Below are 25,296 nucleotides of genomic sequence, written 5' to 3' on the forward strand. Positions count from 1 at the left end.
ATGTTTTAAAATGTACTTTATAGTAAAACTTTTGACATTATTATCAAATGCATATTTTAAAAGTGTACTTAAGTGTGATACGAGACAGTCATGAAAGTGTCTCTTAAGTGGCCTTTTATTTCATTAATATTATATGATCTGCAGGTACAGTTTTTTTTTTTTTTAATATACACTTGAAGTACACTACAAGTTCACTTTCACATCTTTTCTTTGAGGCTTTCTGCATGTGTCTAATATGAATAATGCTGTTTAATCGGACAGGAATGGTGGATATTGCTCGTCAGACTGTTGAGTTCCTGTATGAAGAGAATGGAGGTATTCCTCGTGACCTCTACCTCCCAACCATCGAGGACATCAAAGATGAAGCTAACAAGTTCACCATTGATAAAGTCCGCAAAGGTCTGAGCGAAACACACATTGTCTGAGATTCTCTGCACTTTCCTGTGTTGTTTAAATCACACATTAGCACTGCAAGTTTTCACCAGTTTAGTCAGCTTTTAGCATTTTGAGTTACTTGTAAATGAAGCTTAAATAAATTACAATTCAGCATTTCTGCTACGGTAACAGGTAAACCGTGTCACTGTTTTTCTCTCAGGTTTGACAGTGGGCATCCGCTGCCCGGAGGGAAACAACACCAGCAGCAGCACAGGCGGCACAGCCTTGCCCAAGTTTGCCATCCGGGGCATGCTGAAGACCTTCGGCCTGCATGGGGTCGTGCTCGATGTCGACTCTGTGAGTATCTGCCTCCAAACACATCAGCATAGGCAAAAAAGAAACCCCACAAACAGTCGAAATTTCACAAAAAAGAAAAATATGTAACTTTATTATATAAATTGTAGTTATAGTTGTAGTTATAAATACTTTTTGCATATTTATGACAATTGATTCTATGCACCTTCGTGTTTTTTATTTGTTTTTGTTTTTTTTTATATAATTTATTTAATCTATTTTGTTAATTTTTTATTTTGATAATATTATGGTATAATGAGAATCATCCGGATTTGACAAATTTTTTTTTCTAATAAAATCAGCATAATTCTGTACAGTATTCTCATGATTTAATGAAAATAATATGAAATACTTCCGATTTTAAACAACATAATTTTAAACAAATAAAATATTTTTTGTAACATTGAAATAGTCCAGACATGTTCTTTGCAGGCTGTGAGATTAAATAATGATGATGATGATAAAAATAATAATAGTAAGTTCACAGAAATTTGTAATTTCACATTCACAAATTTTTTTTTAATTATATTTTAAAATTAAGTTTATTTAAATAATTTTAGCATATTCATGACGATTGACTCTTGTATGCCTTTGGTTTATTAATTATTATTCATTTATCAATTATACATTTTTTATTATGTTTTTGCAATTTTGATCAGCAAAAATATTTTTAGCAAAAGTCTGATTTTACCAGGATAAAAATAAATAAATGAAATATATTTGAAAATAAAGTATTATTGCAATTTTTTTTTCCACAATATTGAAATGGTCCACACATGTTCTTTGCAGGCTGGGATACTCATTACATCCACAGCCTTTTAGCCTCTTTTAAATGCACCTGTTTCAAACACAACTTGATCTGAAACTTGATTTGTGTGTATTCAGGCCAGTGAGCTGGTGCAGGTGGAGACGTATCTCCGCAGTGAGGGGGTGTTAGTTCGGTACTGGTACCCCATTGAGATGCTGGAGCGGCCGCCGGCAGGATCCCGCAGGGCTGCAGCAAACGGCCTGGTGTCTCTAGACAGCAGCAACATCCAGATTCACCGGTAATGCATTTATAGACACATTTCTTATTGTCAATTCAAAAATATCAGGTTTTCACTGAAAAAGTTATTTTAGCTCTTTCCCCGCCAAGCACGGAATTTTCCGGGTTTCTGTGTTTTCACTGCTAGGGGGCGCTATTACGCATCTCCTGAATGAGTCTAGAAAGTGCCGATCAAAAACACAGACCAGGAAGAAGCAGAAGATCTCATATGTATGCATATGCATATGAAAAATAATGCGCTCATCAGCACTAACTGCATATAAATGAAAACTGGCTAATATTACAGAGTGAAATGTCAATCCAGGAAGTGGTAAAGGCCTGTGCAAGCTTTAGGGGTGCTGATGGAAGCCATCTACTGCATCTTTGCTTTGATAATAGCACTGAATATGATCCAGATATAGTATTTGATAAAAATGCGATTTTTCTCAGCTTTTTGCTCAAAATGTAGCTTTTTTTTATGAAACCTACCTACATTCAAATGTTGATAAAAAACAATGCTTGAAGCGAGAATAAAACAGATTTTTTTTGTTTAAAATAGAGGGTCTGATCTTTATTTTGATGTATTACATGTTCAGATACATGTTCATACAACAAAATATTCTGGGGGCCATGAAATTTTTGTGAAATTCAGCAAAAACGCTGGCAGTGGCTGGCAACTTTTTTCAAGAACGCTGGCAGGGAAAGAGAAACGGTATCGGCCAAACGTTTGGAATAATTAATATGTTTTTGAAAGAAGTCTCTTCGGCAGGGAAAGAGTTAAACACCATATTTCAGTAACATTCAGTACTGCGTGTGTATGTGTGTTTCAGGGAGCTGCTGCGCTGTGAAAGTGCTCTGGCGCGTCTGTACTGCCGCATGGCATTGCTCAACATCTTTGCTCCCAAGAGCCCTCACACATTCACACGTCTCTTCCACATCCCTGCCGTGCGAGACATCACACTTGAGCACCTGCAGCTCTTGTCCAATCAGCTTCTGGCTCCGCCTCTGCCAGGTGATGTCATACAAATAATTTAAGGAGCATGGGTAGCCAACTTGTTTGGTCCAGTTTCCAAATTTACATTTTACATTTTAAAGGAATAGTTCACCCAAAAATGAAAATTTGGTGAAAATGTCAGGCCATCCGAGATGTAGACAAGTTAGTTTCTTCAGCAGATTTGGAGAAATGTAGCATTGCATCAGTGTCTCAGTAATGGATGCTCTGCAGTGAATGGGTGCCGTCAGAATGAGAGTCCAAACAGCTGATAAAAACATCACAATAATCCACAACACTCCAGTCCATCAGTTAACATGTTGAGAAGTGAAAAGTTGTGTGTTTGTAAGAAACATCCATCCATCATCCAGGTGTCCAAATCCATCATCAAGGTGTTTTAACTTCAAACCATGGATTCTGTTGATTGAAAATATTATCCATGATCCATAATAATGCTTCTTCCAGTGAAAATGTCCATCTCCTCTCTCACATCAAAATCCACCCACATATTTGTCAAGCCGAGTTTTGGCTTGTAAACAGTGCTTGATCTGTGCAGATTTCTCTCCTGATTCAGACCAGACTACTTTTTCACTGGAGGAAGCGTTATTATGGATTATGGGCTCGTATTTTAGTTTAGGATTTTATTTCTTATAAACACGCAGCTTTCAGCTTCTCAAGATGTTAATTGATGGACTGGAGTGGTGTGGGTTATTGTGATGTTTTTATCAGCTGTTTGGACTCCCATTTTGACGGCACCCATTCACTCACTGCAGAGCAACTATTGGTGAGCAAGTGATGAAATGCTGCAGATTTCTCCAAATCTGTTCCTATGAAGAAACAAATTCATCTACATATTGGATGGCCTGCGGGTGGTTTCAGCAAATTTTCATTTTTGGGTGAACTATTCCTTTCATACATTACATTTTAGAAAAAAACAACATAAAATGACTAAAGTGCATCCATCATAATAAAACTCACTTTTCCGTATTTGTTCATTTCCCTGTCGCGTCTGTAGATGGCAGAATCAGTTCAAACTCTATTCTGCTGGCTCAGTCTGTCCTCCACGAGCTGCAGGGCAAGAGCTGCTCCCCGACCGAGCTCTTCTATCAGGGAAACGCTCAGAGCATCCGTGAGTGGCTGACGGTGGCCATCAGCAGAGCCCTGCATCAGGGCGAGGACAGCCTTCTGGAGCTCACTAAACAGATCTGCTGTTTCCTGCAGGTACTAACACCTCAAACCTTATTTGTGCCCACTTATCAGGATTTTTCTCTACAGGATGTTATTATTTTGAAAATCATTATTTTTATACAAATAAAAGTGATTGACAGAGTAGAGATCAGTATTATTTTAATATCATTGATATACTAGTTTTTGTTAATATTTTATATTAGATTTTATTTTAATTTTACTTCAAGCTTTAGTAATAATATTTTTTAGTTTATTAGTTTAGTAATTAATTTTTTTAGGTTTAGTTTAGTAATTAATTATTTAGTTTATTTTAGTATTTAAACTTTGTGAAAATGAGAAATGTTGGCAATTAGCTGAAATTAAATATATTTGTAATTCATTTTTTTTCAGTTAATATTTATTTTATTTCAAAAAATGTTTATTTTAGTTATAATGTATTGTATTTTTAAAGATAATAACCCTGGAAGAGTTACAAATTTTGCAAAAAAAAAATAACTTTTCTAAAGGAAAAATGACAGAAGAGCCTAGTATTTCCCTCAATATTATTTTCTTTTTTTGTGATCAGAAAGACATCTATAATTTAGATGTTTACACATTTTTGTAGCATTATTGTGAGTACATTATAAATTATTTAGCAAATACTGATTGCAAATTAAACGTTATATTTTGATATTTAAATTTATCCAAAAGAAAAAGTGCACTTTTTAACTGTTTTATACTAAAGTGTGTTAAGAAACATAGTCCTGAAAGTGCACTCTGTTAAATTATTATTAGTTGTTATTGTGGTTACATTTTTATGTTTGATAAACATTCAGAGTGCTCCAGAGCAGTTCACACTGGAAGAGTTTCCCATCACAGAGTCCAAGGTCAGCATGGATGTGAACTTCCCTGGGTCCGCATTTGTGGTTGTCTCTTGCAAAGAGAGCCAGCTCAGCTGCCGTAAAGAGTGAGTTCCTGTTGATTATTTGACAACACAACATTAGGCATGATTTCACTATGGATATCACAAGCACAACTTTTTCTAAATGATCAGTTTTTGCATCTTGCTTTCATTAAGCATTTGTGGTGTAAGACTACTTATTTCAAATGTTTTGCATGTCATGTTTTTCTCTTAGCTCCTCTCTATATAAGGCCCCTTGGACTCGCTTAATGGTGTATGGACTTGGTCATAAGGTTCGACGAAATGGCCAGCTGAATCTGATGGAGGCAGTGTGCTACCCGCTGGATGCCTCCCCGTCCAATACAGGACTCACCCCTCCACCCACAGCCAACCAGTATCCCAGCATCATCATCCCCACTGACAAAGTGCACGTCAAACTAGGCATGTCAAATACGTGCCGTTGTTACATACATTTTTGGATTTCACCTACTCAAAAAATTCTACTCCGTATGTTCAATATATATAAAAATGTTTCACTTGCTCAAAATTGTATACAATAGTGAGCAAAGTGGCCACTTAAATCAGCATCTGGGGCATCTCTTGTGAAAAAAAAAGCATGTTTAATTACATAGAATGTGCATTTCAAATCTTGAAATGTATTTCAAATTTTGTTAGTATATTTAAAAAAAAACTGTATTTGCTGATAATATTTTAAAATAAAAGTGACTCATGACATTTTCTTAACACACTTAAGTACACTTTTAAAAAGTGACCTTTGTAATAGTCAAATTGAAAGTTTTACTTTGGAAGTTCTTTTAAAATAGTTTTTAAAATATTTAGTCTTTAGAGAAGTTTTTATGTGTTGACTAACATAATAAAGCACATGTAAAATACTTAATTATAGTTCAATATTACATTCAAGATTAGTATATTTTAAATGCACTAAATTGCAACTTCATCGTTATAAATGTGTTATTACAAATATGTTTAAATGCTTATAATGTTTATACACTTATAAATTTCTATAGAAGTGACATTAAACCATAGTTTCCCATAAGTGATTGTTTAATATTTCAAAGACGATATAATAAAGATGTACTTAAGTCCTACTTGGGTCAAAAAAGCAGTCCAAAGTTCAGCTAATTGCATTTAACATACATTTAAACTCTTTTCATTTATTTGCAATTCAGCTGGCACTTAAGTATTTTCTTTTAAAATACATTATTTCCGTTATTATATTATTATATTATTATTATTACTCTTTTTAGATGTATGCTAAAGTGTACTACTTTTTCAAAAGGATAGGCTGCATGCTCAAAGGCTAGTGTGACCGCAGCATAAGATCAGTAAGATACATTTAGAAAATAGAGGGTGATTTTTAATTTTTTTTCCATTTCATGCCATATTTAACTCATATTCTGGTCACTGTCTGCAGGTGTATCTCCCCCTCCTGGTGCAGTGCTGGTATTGCACTCATTGCCTCTTGAGTTTCCCTTGGCCATGGCCTTTGCTGAACAGCTGCTAACCTACACCATAGGGGAAACCATTGACCGCTCTGAGGATGAGCTGGACACTGTGCCCACTTCTGTGCTTATGCAGGTTGTAGAGTTGCTGGGTAAGAAATGTTTATTTATTTTCCCCCGAGGATCAAATGAAGCAAACTAGTAAAACTTCCCGTGCAGTTTCTTTTTTCAGCATCACACTTGCTTTATCTGTGTTTAGGTGGGCTTCTGTGGACCACCGATCTTGCTCCGTGCATCAAGGAACTGATCTTCCACTTGCTTGCAGAGCTTCTCCGCAAGATCCACGCCTTTGAGCGTCGCAAAACCCCCTCGGGGCTGTCTAGCCACATCACATTGCTTCTCAACCCTTGCCTAACAGTCCTTATGGTTCTTCAATCCGAACTACGAAAACTTTACGACCATGAGACCCAAAACTGGGGGCCAGCTAGCGGAGGTTCCTGCACTTCCACAACGGGTAGCAGCGGAGCACTTGCGCTCGTCGCCGAGCGGAGCCGCTTCTCGACCTACTTCCACGCCCTGATGGAGGTATGTCTGGCAGTGGCCGAAGTAACTCTGCCACTCAATACGGGGACATCGATGGTAGGCGTCCCCTCGTCTACAAGTGCCACCAACTGTAGCGATTCCTCATCATCTTCATCATCCTCTCCGGGCCAAACGCCCCAAAGTCCAAGCTTGCTTTCGAAGCGCAAAAAGGTGAAGCTAAAGCGCGAACGGGCAGTGGTCACAGTTGCATCGGCAGCTGCCGTCTCAGGAAAACATGGTTCTGGAAGTAGAAAGAGACCATCAGAATGTGACAGTGCTTTACTAAACATGGCCGGAGGGAAGCCAGAGGACATGTTGTGGTTTCACCGTGGGTTGACGTTACTCTTGATTTTACGGCACCTTGCTAACAAGGACCCGCAAGGTCTGGGCGTCACTGAAGATGCCGTTACAGATGCTTGCCAAGCCCTGGTTGGCTCCACTGCTCACAGTCGTTTGCTCGTGCTCTCAGGAATCCCCACTCACTTGGAGGAATCCGTGGTGCGCAATGCAATCCGAAGGGCTTGCAATGCGCATGGTGGTCTCTTCAAGGATGAGATCTTTATTCCGGTTCAAGAGGAGGACCCTAAAAAAGCCAAAGCTGAAACTTCAGGTATTCCCCAAGATGCAAAGCGAGATTGCACTGCAGGAAGCCCAAATAGCAACAGTGCAATGCCAGCAATGAGCGCCTCGGCTTCAGCGAGCCAGACGTCGGTCTCTGGCTCTTCACAGGGAGCTTCCAGGGCTTCCGGTGAGCTGCTAGTGAACCAAGAGCTGGTAACCTCTCAAACTGCACCTTCCCAACCACAAGCACTACTGGATCCCCACACGGTGTCCAGTCAGGAAAGTCTGGATGTGTCTCTTTGTAGCACAGGAAGTCAAGGTAGTCTTGGCAGCATTGGGGAGCAGTTGGATAGTGGTGCGACATCAGTCTCAGATGGGAGCTCCATGTACACAGTTGCCTCGCCAGACATCCATGCCAGTGTGACGCGACCAATCAAAGGCTATGCTGTCATAGAGGTGGGTGGGACCGGCAACAGTAATATAATATGAGTGGTGTTTACAGGCATCTTTATTACTGTTGTTCATAATTAGAGTTAGATTAGCATTGTTTTTATTGGTATGGAATGCCATGCCCATGTTTCAGATTAATTTATTTTGCCATGCACTTTTATTCATAACACAAGATGTTTGACAAATGTTTATTTTAGGGAAAAGTATGGAAAACTGAAAATGCACTGTTCCTGTGCATGTGTATTTACGGACTGTTATGTTGCAAGGCCAATATATCGGCTGATATTTGGCATTTTTTTTAATTATCATTATAGGCAAAGCTGATATATCAGCCAATATTTGGCAGTTTTTGTTAATTATCAGTTTTGGCTCTTAAGTTTTTGCCAAAGCTGATATATCAGCTGGTGTTTAGCCTTTTTTAATGATCCGTATCGATCGTAAATTTTTGGCTAAGGCTGATATATCGGCCGATATTTAGCTTTTTTTTAAATTATCAATATCAGTCATCAAGTTTTGCCAATGCTGATATACCACTGATATTTGGCATTTTTTTTCTTAATTATCAGTGTCAGCTGTTGTGTTTCTGCCAAAGCCAATATTATTATATTGGTTATTTCGGTTTACCCTACTACTTTGGATTTCTTGAGACATGAGTTGAATGATATCCGGTATTGATTGACTGTTATTTTGCAAGGCCAATATATCAATCGATATTTGGCATTTTTTTAATTATCGGTATCGGTCATTAAGTTTTTTGCCAAGACTGATATATCGGCCGATATTTAGCTTTTTTTAATTATCAGTATCGGCCGTTAAGTTTTTGCCAAGGCTGATATATCAGCCGATATTTGGCCTTTTTTAATAATCAGCATCGGTCATTAAGTTTTTTAGGGGGGGCTGATAAGCGTCAGAAGCAGGACTTTTATTTTGACAGCACTGAGAATGCCAGTGCTTGCCACCTAGTTGTACAAAATATAACAGATTATTTAGATTATTAGATTATTTGCTTAGAAGTTTTTGGATTAATTTGGCTAAAACTTTTTCAAACTCTTCCTACTGCGTTCATCACATTTTCAGACCAGTTTCACCAGATTTTCAGACAATGATAAAACGCATCTAGAGCAGCATCCTAGCAACTGTTTAGCAACACGTTAGCAACAATTTAGCAACACTAGTATCATTAACCATTTTGTGAAAGAAATTAGATACCAAATAATGTTATGTTTTTTTTTTGCTTTTGTCTTATAGGTAAGGGCACGGGCCCAAGTAGAGAAGATTCGGGCCAGTCTTTTTAACAGCAGTGATCTCATTGGCCTTTCCAATCTGGAAAGAGAGGAGGAGCTAATGGAGATGACCAATGAGGAGATCCTCACCGCCTCCAATGTAAATCAGAGTTTATTTGACACACAAGGGAGTTCTGCCCTGGAGGAGTACTTCCTTGACAAATCGATCAGAGGTTCGTTGATTTCTTTATCATAGAATTTAAAAAATGTTTGTTTATTCTGTAATTCTTTTTGTAAGGGTTTGCTTTAACTTGATATCAGGTTAAATTGTGTTTTGTTCTTATAGGAGATAAATTGGTTCCTAAAGCACGTGATGTGCTGACAGACATCTTTAAGAGCTGCATATACGCAGAGCAGGTGCTGAGCTCCATACCAACAAAACCAGTCAAAATATCGGACATTTATCTGAGCAAAGAGCAGATCAACTCTCAGACACCAGGAAATCTGCTCCACGTGTTTTTAACACACATACGGCCTCCGAAGAAGGTGCTTGATGACCAGCTCACGCAGGTAAAAACCTAGGAACAGTAATTAATTTATAATTATTAAATTACTAATTTATCATGAAACAAATTTATTAAAAGTTTTTTTATTTTTTTATAATAAAAATAAAAAAATCCACTACATGCACATGGTCACTTTGAGTCTTCCACATGCATTTTGCTAAATAATTAACAGTTATTATTAATAATGAACAAAAATAATGATGATTATTATGAAGATTTCTAAAAATTGACAAAAGCTAGTTGTAATCCACACACATGTGTAACTGTTCTATTAACTTTTTCTGTTTGTTTTTTGGTTAGCATCAGTTTTAAGGCCCAGTTGAACAGACACACAGTATTTGACCGGAATTATTAACCTTTGTTAATTGTACATGTAGATTCTCCGTAAATATGGCACAGTAAAGCCCAACAAAAACAAGCACAGCAAGGCAGGCAAAGAGCAGCACCAAGGCAAAGTGGTCAGCACAAAAAGACCCATCACCAAACCCCCGGCCAAAGAGAAGTCCATGCTTAACAGTGTTAGGTGAGTACTGACATTACACTCGACCAGGCATTCACTAGCATTTTGGCTTTCGGTTTCCTCTAACTTGGGTGTAAACTGCCAAAAGATAAAATGTTTTTCATAGTGAATTTATGGAAATTATTTAACACATTAAATATTTAATTGAATACAAGCATCCCTTACCTTAAGATTCATTTTAATTAACCGTTGTTTTTCATTTGAAATATATAAAAAAAGTAGTTCATCTGCCGCCATAAGATGTATAGTACCAGTGTTATTTTATGTATTATTGAGATACTATCATTTTTTATTAATAAAAAATGCTATACATTTTTTAATTAGTCTTTATTTTTATATTTTCAGTTCTCATTTTATTTTTTTTAATAATTGTGTGTATTTGGCCGTTTTATTCATTTTTTTAATTTGTCTGTATAGTTTTTTTTTATAAATTTTTATTTAATTTCCAGTTATGTACTTAAGGGAAGATATATAATTATTATTTTTTTTTGTTATATCAGTTGTTGTTGTTTTTTATCAAATAACAAAAAAATGTATAGTTAGTATAGTGTAATCTTTATAGATTAATATATATATAATTTTTTTTTTTTTTTTTATATGTTAGGTTTTTTTTTTTTTTTTAAATAACAAATTTTTTTATAGTTAATATAGTGTAATCTTTATAGATTAATATATATAAAAAAATATTTTTTTTTAATATCAGTTAGGTTTTTTTTTTTTTTCCAAATAACAATTTTTTTTATAGTTAATATAGTGTAATCTATAGTTTTAGTGGACTATAGCTGGGTTTCCATCACCCTGTTTTAATGCGCATTTTGAAGTATCGCACAAGAAACGAGTGATGGAAACGCCAAATTTCTAATAAAAATCCCTTAATTCGCAAAAAAGTTTTGCTCGAGGTGGTTTTTGACTTGTGCAAAAAAGGGTTAATGCGAATAATGGGAGATGGAAATGCATTTTGCGAATAAATTCCTCCATGCGCATCAAAAAAGTCATGTGACTTTGCGCTATGAGACGGGATAACTTGACTCGTTCATAGCATCTGAAATGTTGTTATGGTCAATAGTTAATAGTCTTCAGAGTATTTCTGTATAATTGTGTTACACGACTGCGTTCCCAAACAGCAGCATTCACCTCCGAAAGCAATTACAGCATATATTGTGTTTCGTCTGCTCGCTCTGAGGCGCAAGTCATTTTTCATATATGAAAATTATTATGTTCGGTAGCGTATCCAAGTTTTCTATTGGCTATTTAGTGCCAGTTTACCAGGAAGTGACGATTTTGTTCTCTTTGACGCATTGGATGAAACGGTGCTTGTTCGCAAATGTTTTATGCGATATTCCAATTTTGCGTACAAGTTAAATTCGCAACTTTGGATGGAAACCCGGCTTATGATATTTCTGCATGGTGTTTTTCCAGAACTGTGCTAAGTGAGAAAAAAACAGTCCTCAAGCCAAAATCTCCTGAGAAGACCAAACCTGATGAAAAAGACCCTGAAAAGTCTCCCGCCAAAAAGCTCGAAGGTTAATACAGTAACATTCTTGATTTCTGAACTTATTAACAAAAAAACAAATTCATGATGTGTTTCAGTGGAAGCTCATAAATCTGAACACCTCACCTTCCTCTGTCCATCAGTGCCAGAAGAGAAGTTTTTGACCCTGGAAGGTTTCCACAAGTTTACTCTAGACAGAGCCAAGCAGGATATCCGCAGTGTTTGGCGGGCGATCCTGGCGTGCGGTTATGACCTGCACTTTGAAAGGTTTGTTAAAAATAAGTTTAAGTTAAGAAATTTCACACTAATTTTCGTAGCACCTGATTTGGGAAACGTGTTTTAATGCACTGTGTATTTTAAGTAGTTTTTTAAAGAGCCATCGTATTCATTTACATCTTTTTTGCTCTATAATGCTTCTGGAAATTGTCATAATTATAAAATTAATAACAAGGTTCTGTTTGACTCGTTTTTACTGGGTTTCAAATTCAGCAAAGTGACACTTCATGCATATTCATGGCGGATCATTGTTTACATCATCAATCTTTGGTGTCACTATAGAGAACAAGCACATTTCTGGTACTAGTAATGTGTATTATATGTAGCTATGTTGTAATGCTCAATAAATTAACTTAAACCACACAATAAATTCATTAAACACATTACCTTTAGGGATTTGAGACCAGTTGGAGGTAACTTTTGTTTAGTTATTTACAATGCTTTTTAACATTGTTTTTAAGAATTTTAATTCTTTCTAAGTTTTATCCTAAAAAATGAAGGAAAAAGCTAAGAATATTCTCAAGATTTTTTTGTAGTGCAAAATATTTGTATGTTTTTTCTTAAGAAAATAGCAGTTAAGAAACATTTTATTCTTGAGAATAGGCCCCTAAACGTCCATAGTACTGTATGTCTCTCGTTTTGATTTTCAAATAAACTAAAGATGTAATTTTGGAAAATTATTTTTAAATGGCTAGAATAATGAATGCAACTCTCTGAAGATCTTAATGGTGTTTTTTTGTTTTAGATGCACGTGCATCGACTCCCGACACGCTCAGAAAGCCAGTAGAAAATGGTCCTTTGAGATGGACTTTGCGCTGGTCCAGTTTGCTAACCGTCTCTGCCGACACCTGGCCATCACTCCTGCCCGCTTACATCCTCATGAAGTTTACCTCGACGCCAAGGACACCGCCGACCCCCAGGTCGCGTGCTTATTAGGCAAGTGCATCTCCATATTATGCTGTTAGATTTGGATTATGAGCTGTAGAGTGAGCATGTTTTAGCCCCAGTGTGCACTGAAGGTAACTCTGATCACACAGGCGTTCCAGTGGAGAGTCTGCGTCTGCGGTTTGCTTTGCTGCAGTCGCTCAACAGCACGCTGGAGAGCTTCTTCCTGCCGTTAGTCGAGCTGAGGCTGACGCAAACCTATCAAAACAGCATCGCGACGCTTCTGTGCGAGGCCAAAGGTCAGTCGTCGAATACACAGGCACACGAATATTTCTTTAGTAGCTATATAGAAGACTACCAAAAAGTACCATGTTTTTTGGAAAGGCTGGGGAATATATTGATTATTTTCAATATATACTGAATATTTGTGATCAGTATGATTTTCTTGGCGGTATGAAATGAAGCAGCATTGTGTTTGTCGTAATGATTTGAATGCACTTTTTTTATTTGGACATCAAGTTTTCAAATGTTTTTGGACGTCCTTGTGTGGTATTTGACATGCTTTAGTACCGTGGTGCGACCATAGTATTGTTTGAAGTGCTTTGGAGAAGCGTGTTCATGAATGTTAAGCATTAAACACCATAGTATATTATTAAAATACCACGGTATTACCATCTGATACCATGGCTGTATTAAATTACGCCCAAAGTGCTTCATTATAAGGGTGGTTTCTCAGTATATTTCATAAATGTAGGATGTTTTGTTATTCTGAGAGAATTTTTGCAAATGAAATTGACAAATAAAAAAATTATAAAATCCCTTGAGAAAAAGTACACTTTAGCATACTTTCAAAAAAAGCATTAATTACAAAAATAATAGAATTTTAAAAATATACTTAAGTGTGAACTGAATGTAATATTAACTATGTAATACTTAACTGAATGTTAATTGCAATTAAATGAAAAGGTATTATAGTTTAAAATGCAAGTAGCTGAACTTTAGAGTGTTTTTGATCCACTTAAGTAGGACTTAAGTACGTCTTTGTGTAAGTTCAGAATTACTTCTGTTGTGTTTGAAATGTTTAAAGTACTGCCGAATGCACTGATAAACTAAAATATACTTTAATGGCATTTCTATTGAAACTTGTGTGTCATGTTTTTAAATATATTTGTAATTACACATTTTTCTTCTGATGAAGTTTAGTACATATAAATATATTCATTCTAAATGTAATGTTGAATAAAACACTAGTTAAAATGATAATCAAGTGCTTTAGTATGTTAGTCAACACATCAAAATAAGGGTATTTCTTTAAAGCACGACAAAAGTTTATTAAAACAACTTTAAAGTACACTTATGTGTGTTACTTTAACTGTTATAAAAGTGTCTTTCTTTAAATACAGGTGGCCTTTTTTTCATTAGCATTACATTATCTGCAAGTACGGTCTTTTAAAAATGTACTTTTAAGATTTGAAGCACACTAAAAGGGATTAAAAACAAAGTGAGGGACAAGAGCAGTGCTAAAGAAAAGAACTTAATAAAACATAAACACACTAACTAACACCAACCAAACTCTTAAGCTAAACACAAGAAACCAAGAAAAATAACGTCTTCTGCAGAGAACGCCACTAACTACACTGTCTAATAAACATAAATCTTGTTTCTCTTGATCGCATTTGCAGGCCTGATTTTCTACGACACCAAAGTGACTTTTATGAACCGGGTGCTGAACGCAACCGTCCAGCGCACAGCGGATCACGCCGCTCCTGAGATCACACTGGACCCGCTGGAGATAGTGGGAGGTAAACCAATGCCGCGTCGCTCACACAGACCAGCAGTGCTGGGGAAAGCCACTTATACCAAAATTATATAATACCAATAATACCAATTATATAATACCAATACAATACCAAAAGTAACTAATTATGTTACTTAGTTACTTTTTATGGAAAGTAAGGCCGTGTTCACACTTGGCGTCTTTTTCGAAGCTGCCGGCGTCTGTTTTACATTATAATCCTATGGAGTAAACCGTGTTTTCAAAAAAGTCTTGAGCGCTTTTTAAAACGCCACCGCCGGCTTCTTTTTCTGCAGCTCAGAGCGTTTTTTCGAGTTGAAAAAATTTCAACTTTTCTGAAAAAAACGCCCTACGTCAAGCGCCTTTTTGACAGCTGACCAATGACAAGCGAGTAGCGAGATCTGTCGTTTCCATAACAACAAGAAGAAAAATGGAGAAGGTGCCGGTAGATAGACTGCTCGTACTAGTTTCGGAGCACAAGGAGCTGTATGATATGAGCAGAAAACTCTATCATAATATTGGTTCCTTCCCCGTATAATGTCGTGCACCCACAAACGTCGTTGTGAATCGACATTTTCTTTCCCGTTAACTTCAAAAGCCAACGCAAGAGCCAACTTTTTACTCTTTCTTGACATTTCTGCAGTACACAGCGCTAGGCTACTGTTACAGCTGTTGCTATGACAACAAAAGACGCTCTCAGCTGCTATTTGTAACAGACGCTGCCAGCTTTGTTTTTCATTAAAAAAACGCTCTTGTCAACTTTTTCTAGTCAAAAAAGACGCCAAGTGTGAACACGGCCTAACACGTTACATTACTTTTCTAACCTGGGCTGGGCTGGCTTGTTTGTTTTAAATATAAAAAGTTATATTTCTGGTAAATGTAAAAGCCCTTTCACACCAAAAACTGAAATGAATAAGCCTCAGACTGGAGGAAAAGTAAATTCACGTCTGCTAGTTTATCTAAAGTAATTTTTGCTTAATTAGTATGATTGAATTTAATAATCAAAGCTCACCAGCAAAGACATTATTTAATAAAATGGGATTAACTGGGAATACATAACGGATATTTGTGTTACTTGTCATTTAATTATTGTAGATTTGAGTCATATTCAGATTTTGAGTCTTTATTTATTTTGAGGAATACTGAATCTGTTTTTGTGCAAGTGAGATGAGTAAATGCATGTTCACATTTAGTCTAGAACTAACCAAATACAAATACACAACTAACTAAATGCTAACTGAAACTGACTGAGCTGTCAGTCAATGCATGGGAAAACAAAGTAACTCTTCTTGTAAATTAAAAAGTAATGTGTTTCTTTACTAGTTACTTGAAAAAAGTAATCTGATTGCGTAACTGGCGTTACTTGCACTGCAGACGAGGGTCTGTGCCATCGGGTCTTTACTCAGATCTGTGTCTCGCAGGTGAGATGCGTGCAGCGGAGAACACGTACTTCTGCCAGGCGGCGCGTCAGCTGTCCTGCGTCCCCTCGTCTCAGCTGTGTGTTCAGATCGCCAGCGGAGGAGACCCCACCTACGCTTTCAACATCCGCTTCACCGGGGAGGAGGTCCACGGCACCAGTCAGTGTCACGCACTAAACACTAAATCAGTCGCTCTCCCAACATTACAACCCTTCCTTGTGTGACGTACAGCATTGTTTTATCGCTTGTGGAATTTTATTATTTATATAGCATTATACTGTATAGCATTTTGAGCCTTTCTATTTTCAGTTTTAATTTTAGTTTTAGTCATTTTTGTGATTTGCATTTTTTTTCTATTTCTATTTATTTATTTCAGTTTTAGTTTGTCATTTTAGAAGTTAAAATAATTGTATTTCTGTTTGATGCCAAGGCAGCATTCATAGCTTTTTGTGCAAGTTTTTCATCTAATGTTTATATTTTATTTCAGCTTCATTTCCATTAACAAAAATTATTTTTAATTTAGTTACAATACAAATAACAAATACAATAACACTGGTTGTTGACAAAGTTAACTACATTTTTAGCAAGTTTTAGTAATTTTGTTTAAAATGATAATTTAAGTATTTCTATTTAGATTTATTTTTAAGTTTTAGTTTGTCATTTTAGTACTTGAACATATTTCAGTTATTCAGTATATAAATTTCTAGTTCTCATTTAAGTTTTGCATTTAATATTTTATTTTCAGTTAGTTTTAATGAACAATAACAACACTATGTGACGATTAACCAATAGTAGCAGCTCTACTAACTTTACTGTTTTCAACCTTTTTTACTGTATTTAGTATAAATTGTCCTTTTCAAGTTTGATGCGGTCACAGATTGTTCAGTCATTAATTTCATTGTTTTATTTGCTCACAAAAAAAAGTCTATCCTTAAATGATAAATTAATGAATTTTATAGTTATATTTTCTATTTTTTTATTGTGTACTAAGCAATAAAGCAACTGTATTTCCAGTGTTTATTAATATTTTGAAATAACTTGTCTTTTCATATTGGTCAGTAATTAATTTAAGTTTTAGTAATTTTGTTATGTGCTTTTGACATTTTTATTTATTTTAGTATTATCATTATTATTATTTATTTTATACTTTTAATTGTCTTGGTTAATAGTGACAACAGCATGAATCCAGTTTAGATGCTTCTTGCTTGTGGTATGTTTCCTCAGGCGGCTCATTCAGGCATTTCTTGTGGCAAGTCTGTAAGGAGCTGCAGAGTTCTGCGCTCTCTCTTCTCCTCCCGTGTCCCAGCGCTGCAGCAAATCGCAATAAGGTGCACATGCATGTTTGATCTGCTGGCTTTCACAGCATTTTTCCACCTTCCTTTAAGTGCTACAGGATGTTGACACAGCTTGGCTCGTGTTGCAGGGGAAGTACATTCTGACGCCGTGCCCCATCACTTACGCTGAAGAGCAGCTGCTGAACTTCTTTGGCCAGCTGCTGGGCATTGCTATCCGGGCGGACGTGCCTCTGCCTTTGGATCTGCTCGGCTCCTTCTGGAAGGGCCTGGTCGGTGAAGCACTCGACCCAGAATCTGACTTTCGAGAAGCCGACCTGCTCACATACAACTACATCAAGAAGTTTGAGAATGTAAACTTTAATTAAAATTATATAATGTATAGCCTCCATTTTCCTGAAGCAAAATGTGATTATTTTCTGTCTTTGGAGGAAGTGTAATGTGACATCACATTCCTTTTCTCATTCAGGAACTTGTGTGTGTGTGTACACTATATATACATTTATTTATATATTTATATATTTATATATATATATGTATGTGTATATGTATATTTACACATATATTTATATATAAATTGTTCTGCAGATCAGGGTTCTTATGGTAAACTGAACCTAAAATAATAATAAAAAACATTTTTGTTACTTGAAATAAAATAAATGGTGAAATGAAATAGAAAGGCAGCATTTCTAATTTTTAGTTTAACTTCATGTACTTAAAATAATTAAATTAATAAATTTTAATTAATAAAAATTACTTAACTAAACTATATAGACAAACAAAAACACTAAAAATGACAAAAACACCCAACGAAATTACAAAAATTAAAAGGAAAATGGAAAATATAAATACTGATTCAAAATAGTATTATAGTTTTTATTATTTCAATTATATTAAAATAGCACTGCTGCAGATAAAATATTAATGAAATAAAAGTCCACTTAAGTGAGACATAGTTTCTAAACACACTTAAGTACCTTTGTAATGTCAAGTTTTATTTTACATTTTAAATAATTGTATAAAGCAATATAAAATGCTTTAATGAAGTATGGTTATTTTGACTTTGACTAACATACTAAATTATAATTTTATCAGTAGCTTATTATTTGATATCAGATTTTTATCATTTAAATGTACTAAACTGCAGCTTCATGAAAATGTGTAATTACAAATATATTTAAATACATGACATTCAAGTTTTAACAGAAATGCATTAAAGTATATTTTAGTTTACCATAAATTGTTTATTTTTAAATTAGTGTACCATAAATTATGAAATTACATATAAAAATGTACTCTGCGTCCTATATAAGTTGGTCATAACACACTCTTCTAGTTCAACTAATTGCATTTAACAAATTTAACTATAATACATTTCATATAATTGTAGTTGGCATGCAATTAATTGTCAGAAAGCATTACATTCGGTTCATACGTAAATATATAATTTACCTAATAAGTACACGTTTTAAAAGTACGCTGGTGTACTTCTTACAAGTGTATTCACGTCCTGCTTTAATCCTGAACCCGGTGCCTTGTTCTCGTATCGTCACAGTTGGCCGATGAGGCGGAGCTGGAAGCGTTATGTGCTGAAGTCTCTTCGCAGAGCCACTTGGGCGAGAGCCCGGATTCACCGAGCCGTCCCTGCTGCACGTTCACCTACATCACCATGACCGGAGAGGAAGTAGAGCTGTGCCATGGAGGACGTGACATCGCGGTCAGGTAGGAGCCATCGACTGACCCATTTAAAGGGACAGTTCACCCAAAAATAAAATTGTCATCATTTACTTGCCCTCAATTCATTCCAACCCTGTATGAGTTCCTTTCTTCTGTTGAACATAAAAGAGGATATTTTAAGGCAGAGGCTATTTACACTAACTCCGCCTGTCAACGTCAATCTTACAAAAAACATCTCCAGGGGCGTAGATGGTGAATAGCGTAGTCGTTTCGGTGTGATCGACCTGAGTTCGAATCCGCCTTTTGCCGACCTCTTTCTTCTCCCTTTTCAAATCTCGTACCACACCGGATTGGCATTCATTTGCAATAAAAATATAGGGAATAATCAAAAAGTTGAAAATAAAGTATTAGGTAGGTGTAGGGAGGGCGTTATTGTCCCAATAAAGTGGCATCCATTTAATTATTTATTGTATCCTGTTTTAAAATGTACAATACTGAGGTGCAGATAATTGCCACTATTTGCAATTAGTATAAATAGCAGAAAATCCAGCTACTTTTACATAGTGTAAATAGAAACTCTCACTATTTGCACTTACTGTAGTGTAAATGGCATATCACTAAGAAAATATGCTGTTTACTCTTAGTGCAAATAGCCGCTGCCATATTTTAAAGAATGTAACCAAACAGATGACGGTAGCCATCAACTTCCATAGTATAGAAAAAATACTATGGAAGTCAATGGCTACCGTTTTTGGGTGAATTATACCTTTAATACTATTCGTGAAGCTTAAGTTTTACTTTATATTAGACTCAAAAATGGATGTAGTATGCTTATTGCAGGGATTCTTGAAAAAATAAATGCTGAGTGCTTTTTAAATGTGTTGGTAAGTTAATAGATAGTTGATGTCTAATTAATGTACTTCTGTGTGTGTTTGTTCAGCTGGGAGAATAAAGATGTGTATGTGCGAGCGGTGCGGGATCTGCGCCTGCAGGAGTTGCAGAATGTGGAGTGTATGTCGGCCGTCCGCGCCGGCCTGGGCTCCATCATACCGCTGCAGCTCCTGACCTTACTGAGCCCCGCTGAGGTGGAGCTGCGCACCTGCGGCCTGCCGGAGATCAACCTGGAATTCCTCAAGGTCAGACAGTGAACCACTCAACTCCAGCTCCTGTTCTTTCTTTTGCAGCTTGCCTTCATCTTTGTTGACTTGCTTCTAGTCCCTCGTGAAAAAGAAGTGCATATAAAGGGATGGTTCGCACAAAAATGAAATTTTCTGTTAATTTACTCACCCTCAGGCCATTCGAGATGTAGGTGACTTTTTATCTTCAGTTGAAGAGTAAAGATTTTTAGCTGAAACCGTGATCCTTGCTAATTCTTAAAATGCAAGTCAGCAGTTACTGTCCCTTTGAGTCAAAAAAGCATATACAGGCAACACAAAATTAATACCCGTGGCTCCTGATGATATAATGTGGTCTTAAGAAGCGAAACGATCGGTCTGTGCAAGAAACTTAACCTTATTTACAACATTATTACCTGTAATCCAGAGCTTCAGGCAAACAGTTCAAAGTGTCAAGAATCCGTTTTTTAAACTGTTCTTTTTATCGAACTATAGTAGTCAATATTTGAGTTGTCCTAATACAAGAACGCATTTTGGTTTTAGGAAAACTTTGATGAAAGGTTTTGGCTCGCTTCAAATGTTGACTATTATAGTTGAACCAGTTCAATAAACTAAACTGAAGCGTCTGAAACAGTTCGCGGCTCGAGCAGCACTGATCTACAAGTTACTCAATCAAAACTCACTTTCAGACGCCTGACAGCCACTCAGACTGGAAATGAGCCAAAATAGCAGTGAATCTGATCCTCTGATGAATAAACTGATTCAGCTCCAGTTCCTCCAGCAGTCACTGAACTGAGGAAACAGTTCGACTCGGATGAGCTCTGATATGAGCATGCATGAACTGAGCTCTTGAATGAAGCGGCCAATTTAACCTTTTAATGGTTTCTCATGGTTTATGTGATTTTAAGACAAGTTCATTCACTTTATATGCTTTAGACATGCAAAACATCCGTTTCACATCATTATTGGATATATAATTGCTTCTACATTGCATGATTGCGTATTTACATAAACGAACTGGTGAACTGTTATTTGAATCAGTTCATTAAAACGAACTGTCCAAAAGAACCAGTTCGCAGAAAAGAATCATATTTTCCCTGTTTGCCTGAGGCTCTGGATTAACGGTAATAATGTTGATTTTCACTGCACAGACCAATCGTTTCGCTTCATAAGACCTCACTATATCGTCTGGAGCCACGGGTATTAATTTTGTGTTGCCTGATATGCTTTCTTTGACTCTCAAAGTGCCAGTGGCTGTTGACTTGCATTTTATGAATCACCAATTCACCTAAAAAAATAAGAAAAGGCCCCTACACCTTGGATGGCCTGAGGGTGAGTAAACTAACAGCAAATGTTCATTTTTGGGTGAACTCTCCCTTTAAGCCCTAACTAAGAGTGGCAAAAGCACTATAAAGTTCAGCTAATTGCACTTAATGTATATTTAAATTATAATGCATTTAAATTTCATTTACATGCAACTGACTGTACATTATGCACCTTTTTACACGTTTGCTTACCAAATTGACACTTATGTACAAACAGGACCGTCCAACTAGTTAACTAACCGAACTCATTCTCCTGGTCACGTCAATCCAGGCTCACACTATGTATCAGGTGGGACTGATGGAGACGGACCAGCACATTGAGTTCTTCTGGGCCGCGCTCGAGATGTTCACGCAGGAGGAGCTCAGCAAGTTCATCAAGTTCGCTTGCAACCAGGAGCGAATTCCCTTCACCTGCCCCTGTAAAGACGGCGGCCCCGACACCGCTCACGTGCCCCCCTACCCCATGAAGATCGCCCCGCCAGATGGGGCGGTGGGTGAGTGTCACCCATTCATTGTTGACATGATCGAGGTCAGTCCAGATCAGGGCCAGAAATGAACAAAATGAACAAAAATGCCCAATAAATTATGCACTCTCATGAATTGTGCCATCAGAAACAACAAAGTGCAGTTACAGTACAATGCAAGAGATTTATTTAGTGATCATAACAGGATTTGAGGAACATTCTTTACTTGCTTTCTGTATATAATTTATTTCCAATTTGAATAGCCATGCTGCAAAGATAACCAAAAGGCGATAAACACATACACAAACAGATCTCAGCTTGTTTTATCTTTTGCTTATAAGAATATGATGTGCTTTTTCCCCAGATACAGATTTAATCAACATTAATAATCCTTATTACAATATTAAAGGTAATAGGTTTCAGGTGTAGCCAAGCTTTCTATATATGGTTTCACTGCCGAAGAGCATTAGAGAAACTTTTGCACAAGTGCGCGAGGTTCATTTAAATAGGGGTGTGCGACATTGACAAATAATAATATCTCTCTATTTTCTGGGATTTTATCGATAACAATAATTAGACGATATTTTGCTGAGTGTGTTATTGTGCTGGTAAGAAATGAGAATTTAATAGAAATTTATATTTTCCTGTAAGTTTAAATTAATTATTACCTTTTTATGGGCATTTTTATGTTTATAAAGCCATTTTTCTAGAAGTGTGCTTTATTTTTTGAGTCAAATTCTTACATTTAATCAGTGAATTAGAATAATAAGACTTTTGGGTTGTTGTTTCCAAACAAAAGGAAATATATCGGTATCTGTATCGGCCAAAATGAGCTGAAAAATATCGGCATATCGGCAAAAATCCAGTATCGTGCATCCCTAAAACAAACCATTGTTTGCCGTTACATAATAAATAAAAAAAACATGCACTGAAACGTTATGTTGATGGGTGACTGTTTGTATTACAAAATTTTCAAGCAATGTAAAAAGTATCAGTTTGATTTCGTAAATTAAAAATAACTTTGTGGAAAAATGACTTTTTTCCCACCATGGAAATAAATAAATGATAGAATTATGAACCGAATTTAAAAGGGTAATTGTGACTTATCTCTGAAAGAAATGTGAGAATTGTAAGATATAGTCTCACAATTGCAAAAAAGTCAGAATTGTGAGATAAAAAGCCTCAATTATGCGTAAAAAAGCAATTTATGGAAATAAGCTGTGAAATATGTAAACTGACAATAGAAAAACTGTTCTAAAACATCTTTTCCTATAACGCTATTGGTCTCGAGTATTTAAATAAAGTGGTTAAAGGAATATGACGTGATTTCATTAGTTGAGGATTGTTCTGAAGCTATTAACATTGTGTTTCCATCTGTTTCAGGTTCACCAGATCTGCGTTACATTCGCGTGGAGACCTGCATGTTCATGGTCAAGCTGCCGCAGTACTCTTCCCTCGACGTGATGCTGGAGAAACTGCGCTATGCTATCCACTATCGCGAGGATCCTCTCAGCGGTTAAACGTGATTTCTCAGATCCCCGTCGACCACACGACCTTAAGTGATTACTTCAGTTCTCACTTCTTTTTCAACAATAGTCATGAAGGAACTTGATCAGCCCAGACCAGTTTGCCTTTACAGAGACTAGCGTTTGCGTGTGTTTGACGGAGGGCGGCGAGTTTGACAGCAGCTTGCGGCGGTGAAGAGTAAGCCACAGTTTTATAAAATGACCTACATTTGCTGTTCATCAACAAATGTGAAGGAAATGGCACTGTAACTGCTTTTCTCCCTTTTTAAACATTTAATCTCTCTCTCTGCATCTTCCTCTCATTTAATCAGTCTTTCATCTTTGCATTCCCAGTGTGCCTCAACCACTGCCTTCTCTCCTTTAGTGACAGTGATTGTTGACACACATTCATCTACAGAGATGCCCAATTTAGCTTTGCAAAGGACTTTAACGTTCGGCTCAAAGTTATACTTCCATCTTTCAATATACATTTGGGGTGAATCTCACTAAACCAGTCAAGAACGTCCAAAAAATAAACCCTTTTCGTACCATGAATGCATTTCTTTCTTTTTTTTTTTTTTTTTTTTTTTAGCAATTCTCACTATCGTAATGCACCTCAGAAGTTTTTATTTTTTTTGCTTTCTGCATTTTCCCTCAATTCTCATTACCCTAATGCACCTCAGGGTTTTTTATTTTTTTTGCTTTCTGCATTTTCCCTCAATTCTCATTACCCTAATGCACCTCGATTTCTTTTTTTTTTTTTTTTGTGCATTTCCATTCAATTACCCCAATGCACCCATTTTTTTGTATTTTCCCTCAATTCTCATTACCCTAATGCACCTCAGGGTTTTTTGTGTGCTTTTTTTGCATTTTTCCTCAATTCTCATTACCCTAATACACTTGATATTTTTTGTTTGCATTTCTTGCAAATTGTCATTACCCTAATGCACCTTTTTTTTTTCGTGTGCATTTCCATTCAATTACCCTAATGCACCCATTTTTTTTTTTGCATTTTCCCTCAATTCTCATTACCCTAATGCACCTGAGATTTTTTTTCTTTTTGTTTGCATTTTTCCTCAATTCCCTAATGCACCCTGTTGTTTGCTTTTTCTTCAATTCTCATTGCTCTAATAAACTTGATATTTTTGTTTGCATTTCTTGCAAATTGTCATTACCCTAATGCACCTCGATTTTTTTATTTTTTTTATTTTTGTGCATTTCAATTCAATTACCCTAATGCACCCATTTTTTCCCCCTCAATTGTCATTACCCTAATGCACCTCAGATTTTAATTTTTTTTGTGGCATTTTTCTTAAATTCTCATATACTATACATTAGAATAATGCACCTGATTTTTTTATTTAATTTTTTTCCCTCTAATTCTCCTTACCGTAATACACATGATATGTTTGCCTTTTGTATTTTGTTGTGTAATTAATTATCGTCATGAATGTAATGCCAGAAAATCTCAACAGTCTTAAATTATACTTAATTTTCCTTATGCCAGAGTATGTTCTGGACAGGTTTTGCGAGGTTTACCCATTTAGAGGCTTGAAAGGGTTTACGCCCTCAATGATTCAAACTTTTCAAGGAACTACTGAAGCTACAAACTAGAAGCCGGGAACTACAAGTACGCATGTGATCGAGCATATTTAAGAATTTGAACTATAAATGGCAAGACTGCTTACGACACAAATATCTGCCTATATTATTAAAGGTACATTTGCTGCTCAGGTCTGTAACTGAGGTAAGTCATGTACAGAAACAAGCTATAGTAATATAAAGAGTGCTGAACTGTATCCATTTCATTTCTGAGTGGTCTCCGATGCGGAAAACGTTTGCTGCAAGATCCTCCCTGCCATGCTCTTCAGTTTG

General features: G+C 36.2%; 1 protein-coding gene across 1 annotated transcript in view; it reads left to right on the forward strand.

Moving 5' to 3' along the window:
- hectd4 (HECT domain E3 ubiquitin protein ligase 4) overlaps nt 1–23,436 on the forward strand; it is a gene marked incomplete at its 3' end in the record, with an annotated part of 79,719 nt that extends 56,283 nt beyond the window's left edge. Inside the window, exons 53-76 of the mRNA XM_079436454.1 lie at nt 262–399; nt 596–732; nt 1,615–1,775; nt 2,584–2,765; nt 3,760–3,965; nt 4,748–4,878; nt 5,048–5,253; nt 6,248–6,427; nt 6,535–7,874; nt 9,117–9,324; nt 9,438–9,661; nt 10,035–10,180; nt 11,597–11,700; nt 11,813–11,936; nt 12,691–12,881; nt 12,983–13,129; nt 14,513–14,632; nt 16,047–16,202; nt 17,268–17,371; nt 17,467–17,688; nt 18,891–19,057; nt 19,953–20,148; nt 21,724–21,946; nt 23,300–23,436. Coding sequence (XP_079292580.1) covers nt 262–399; nt 596–732; nt 1,615–1,775; nt 2,584–2,765; nt 3,760–3,965; nt 4,748–4,878; nt 5,048–5,253; nt 6,248–6,427; nt 6,535–7,874; nt 9,117–9,324; nt 9,438–9,661; nt 10,035–10,180; nt 11,597–11,700; nt 11,813–11,936; nt 12,691–12,881; nt 12,983–13,129; nt 14,513–14,632; nt 16,047–16,202; nt 17,268–17,371; nt 17,467–17,688; nt 18,891–19,057; nt 19,953–20,148; nt 21,724–21,946; nt 23,300–23,436 — 5,150 coding nt within the window. The remainder of the gene's footprint in view (nt 1–261; nt 400–595; nt 733–1,614; nt 1,776–2,583; nt 2,766–3,759; nt 3,966–4,747; nt 4,879–5,047; nt 5,254–6,247; nt 6,428–6,534; nt 7,875–9,116; nt 9,325–9,437; nt 9,662–10,034; nt 10,181–11,596; nt 11,701–11,812; nt 11,937–12,690; nt 12,882–12,982; nt 13,130–14,512; nt 14,633–16,046; nt 16,203–17,267; nt 17,372–17,466; nt 17,689–18,890; nt 19,058–19,952; nt 20,149–21,723; nt 21,947–23,299) is intronic.
- Between the last annotated feature and the right edge of the window lie 1,860 nt (nt 23,437–25,296).

Source organism: Barbus barbus (genome assembly GCF_936440315.1).
Source record: "Barbus barbus genome assembly, chromosome: 2".
Lineage (NCBI taxonomy): Eukaryota > Metazoa > Chordata > Actinopteri > Cypriniformes > Cyprinidae > Barbus > Barbus barbus.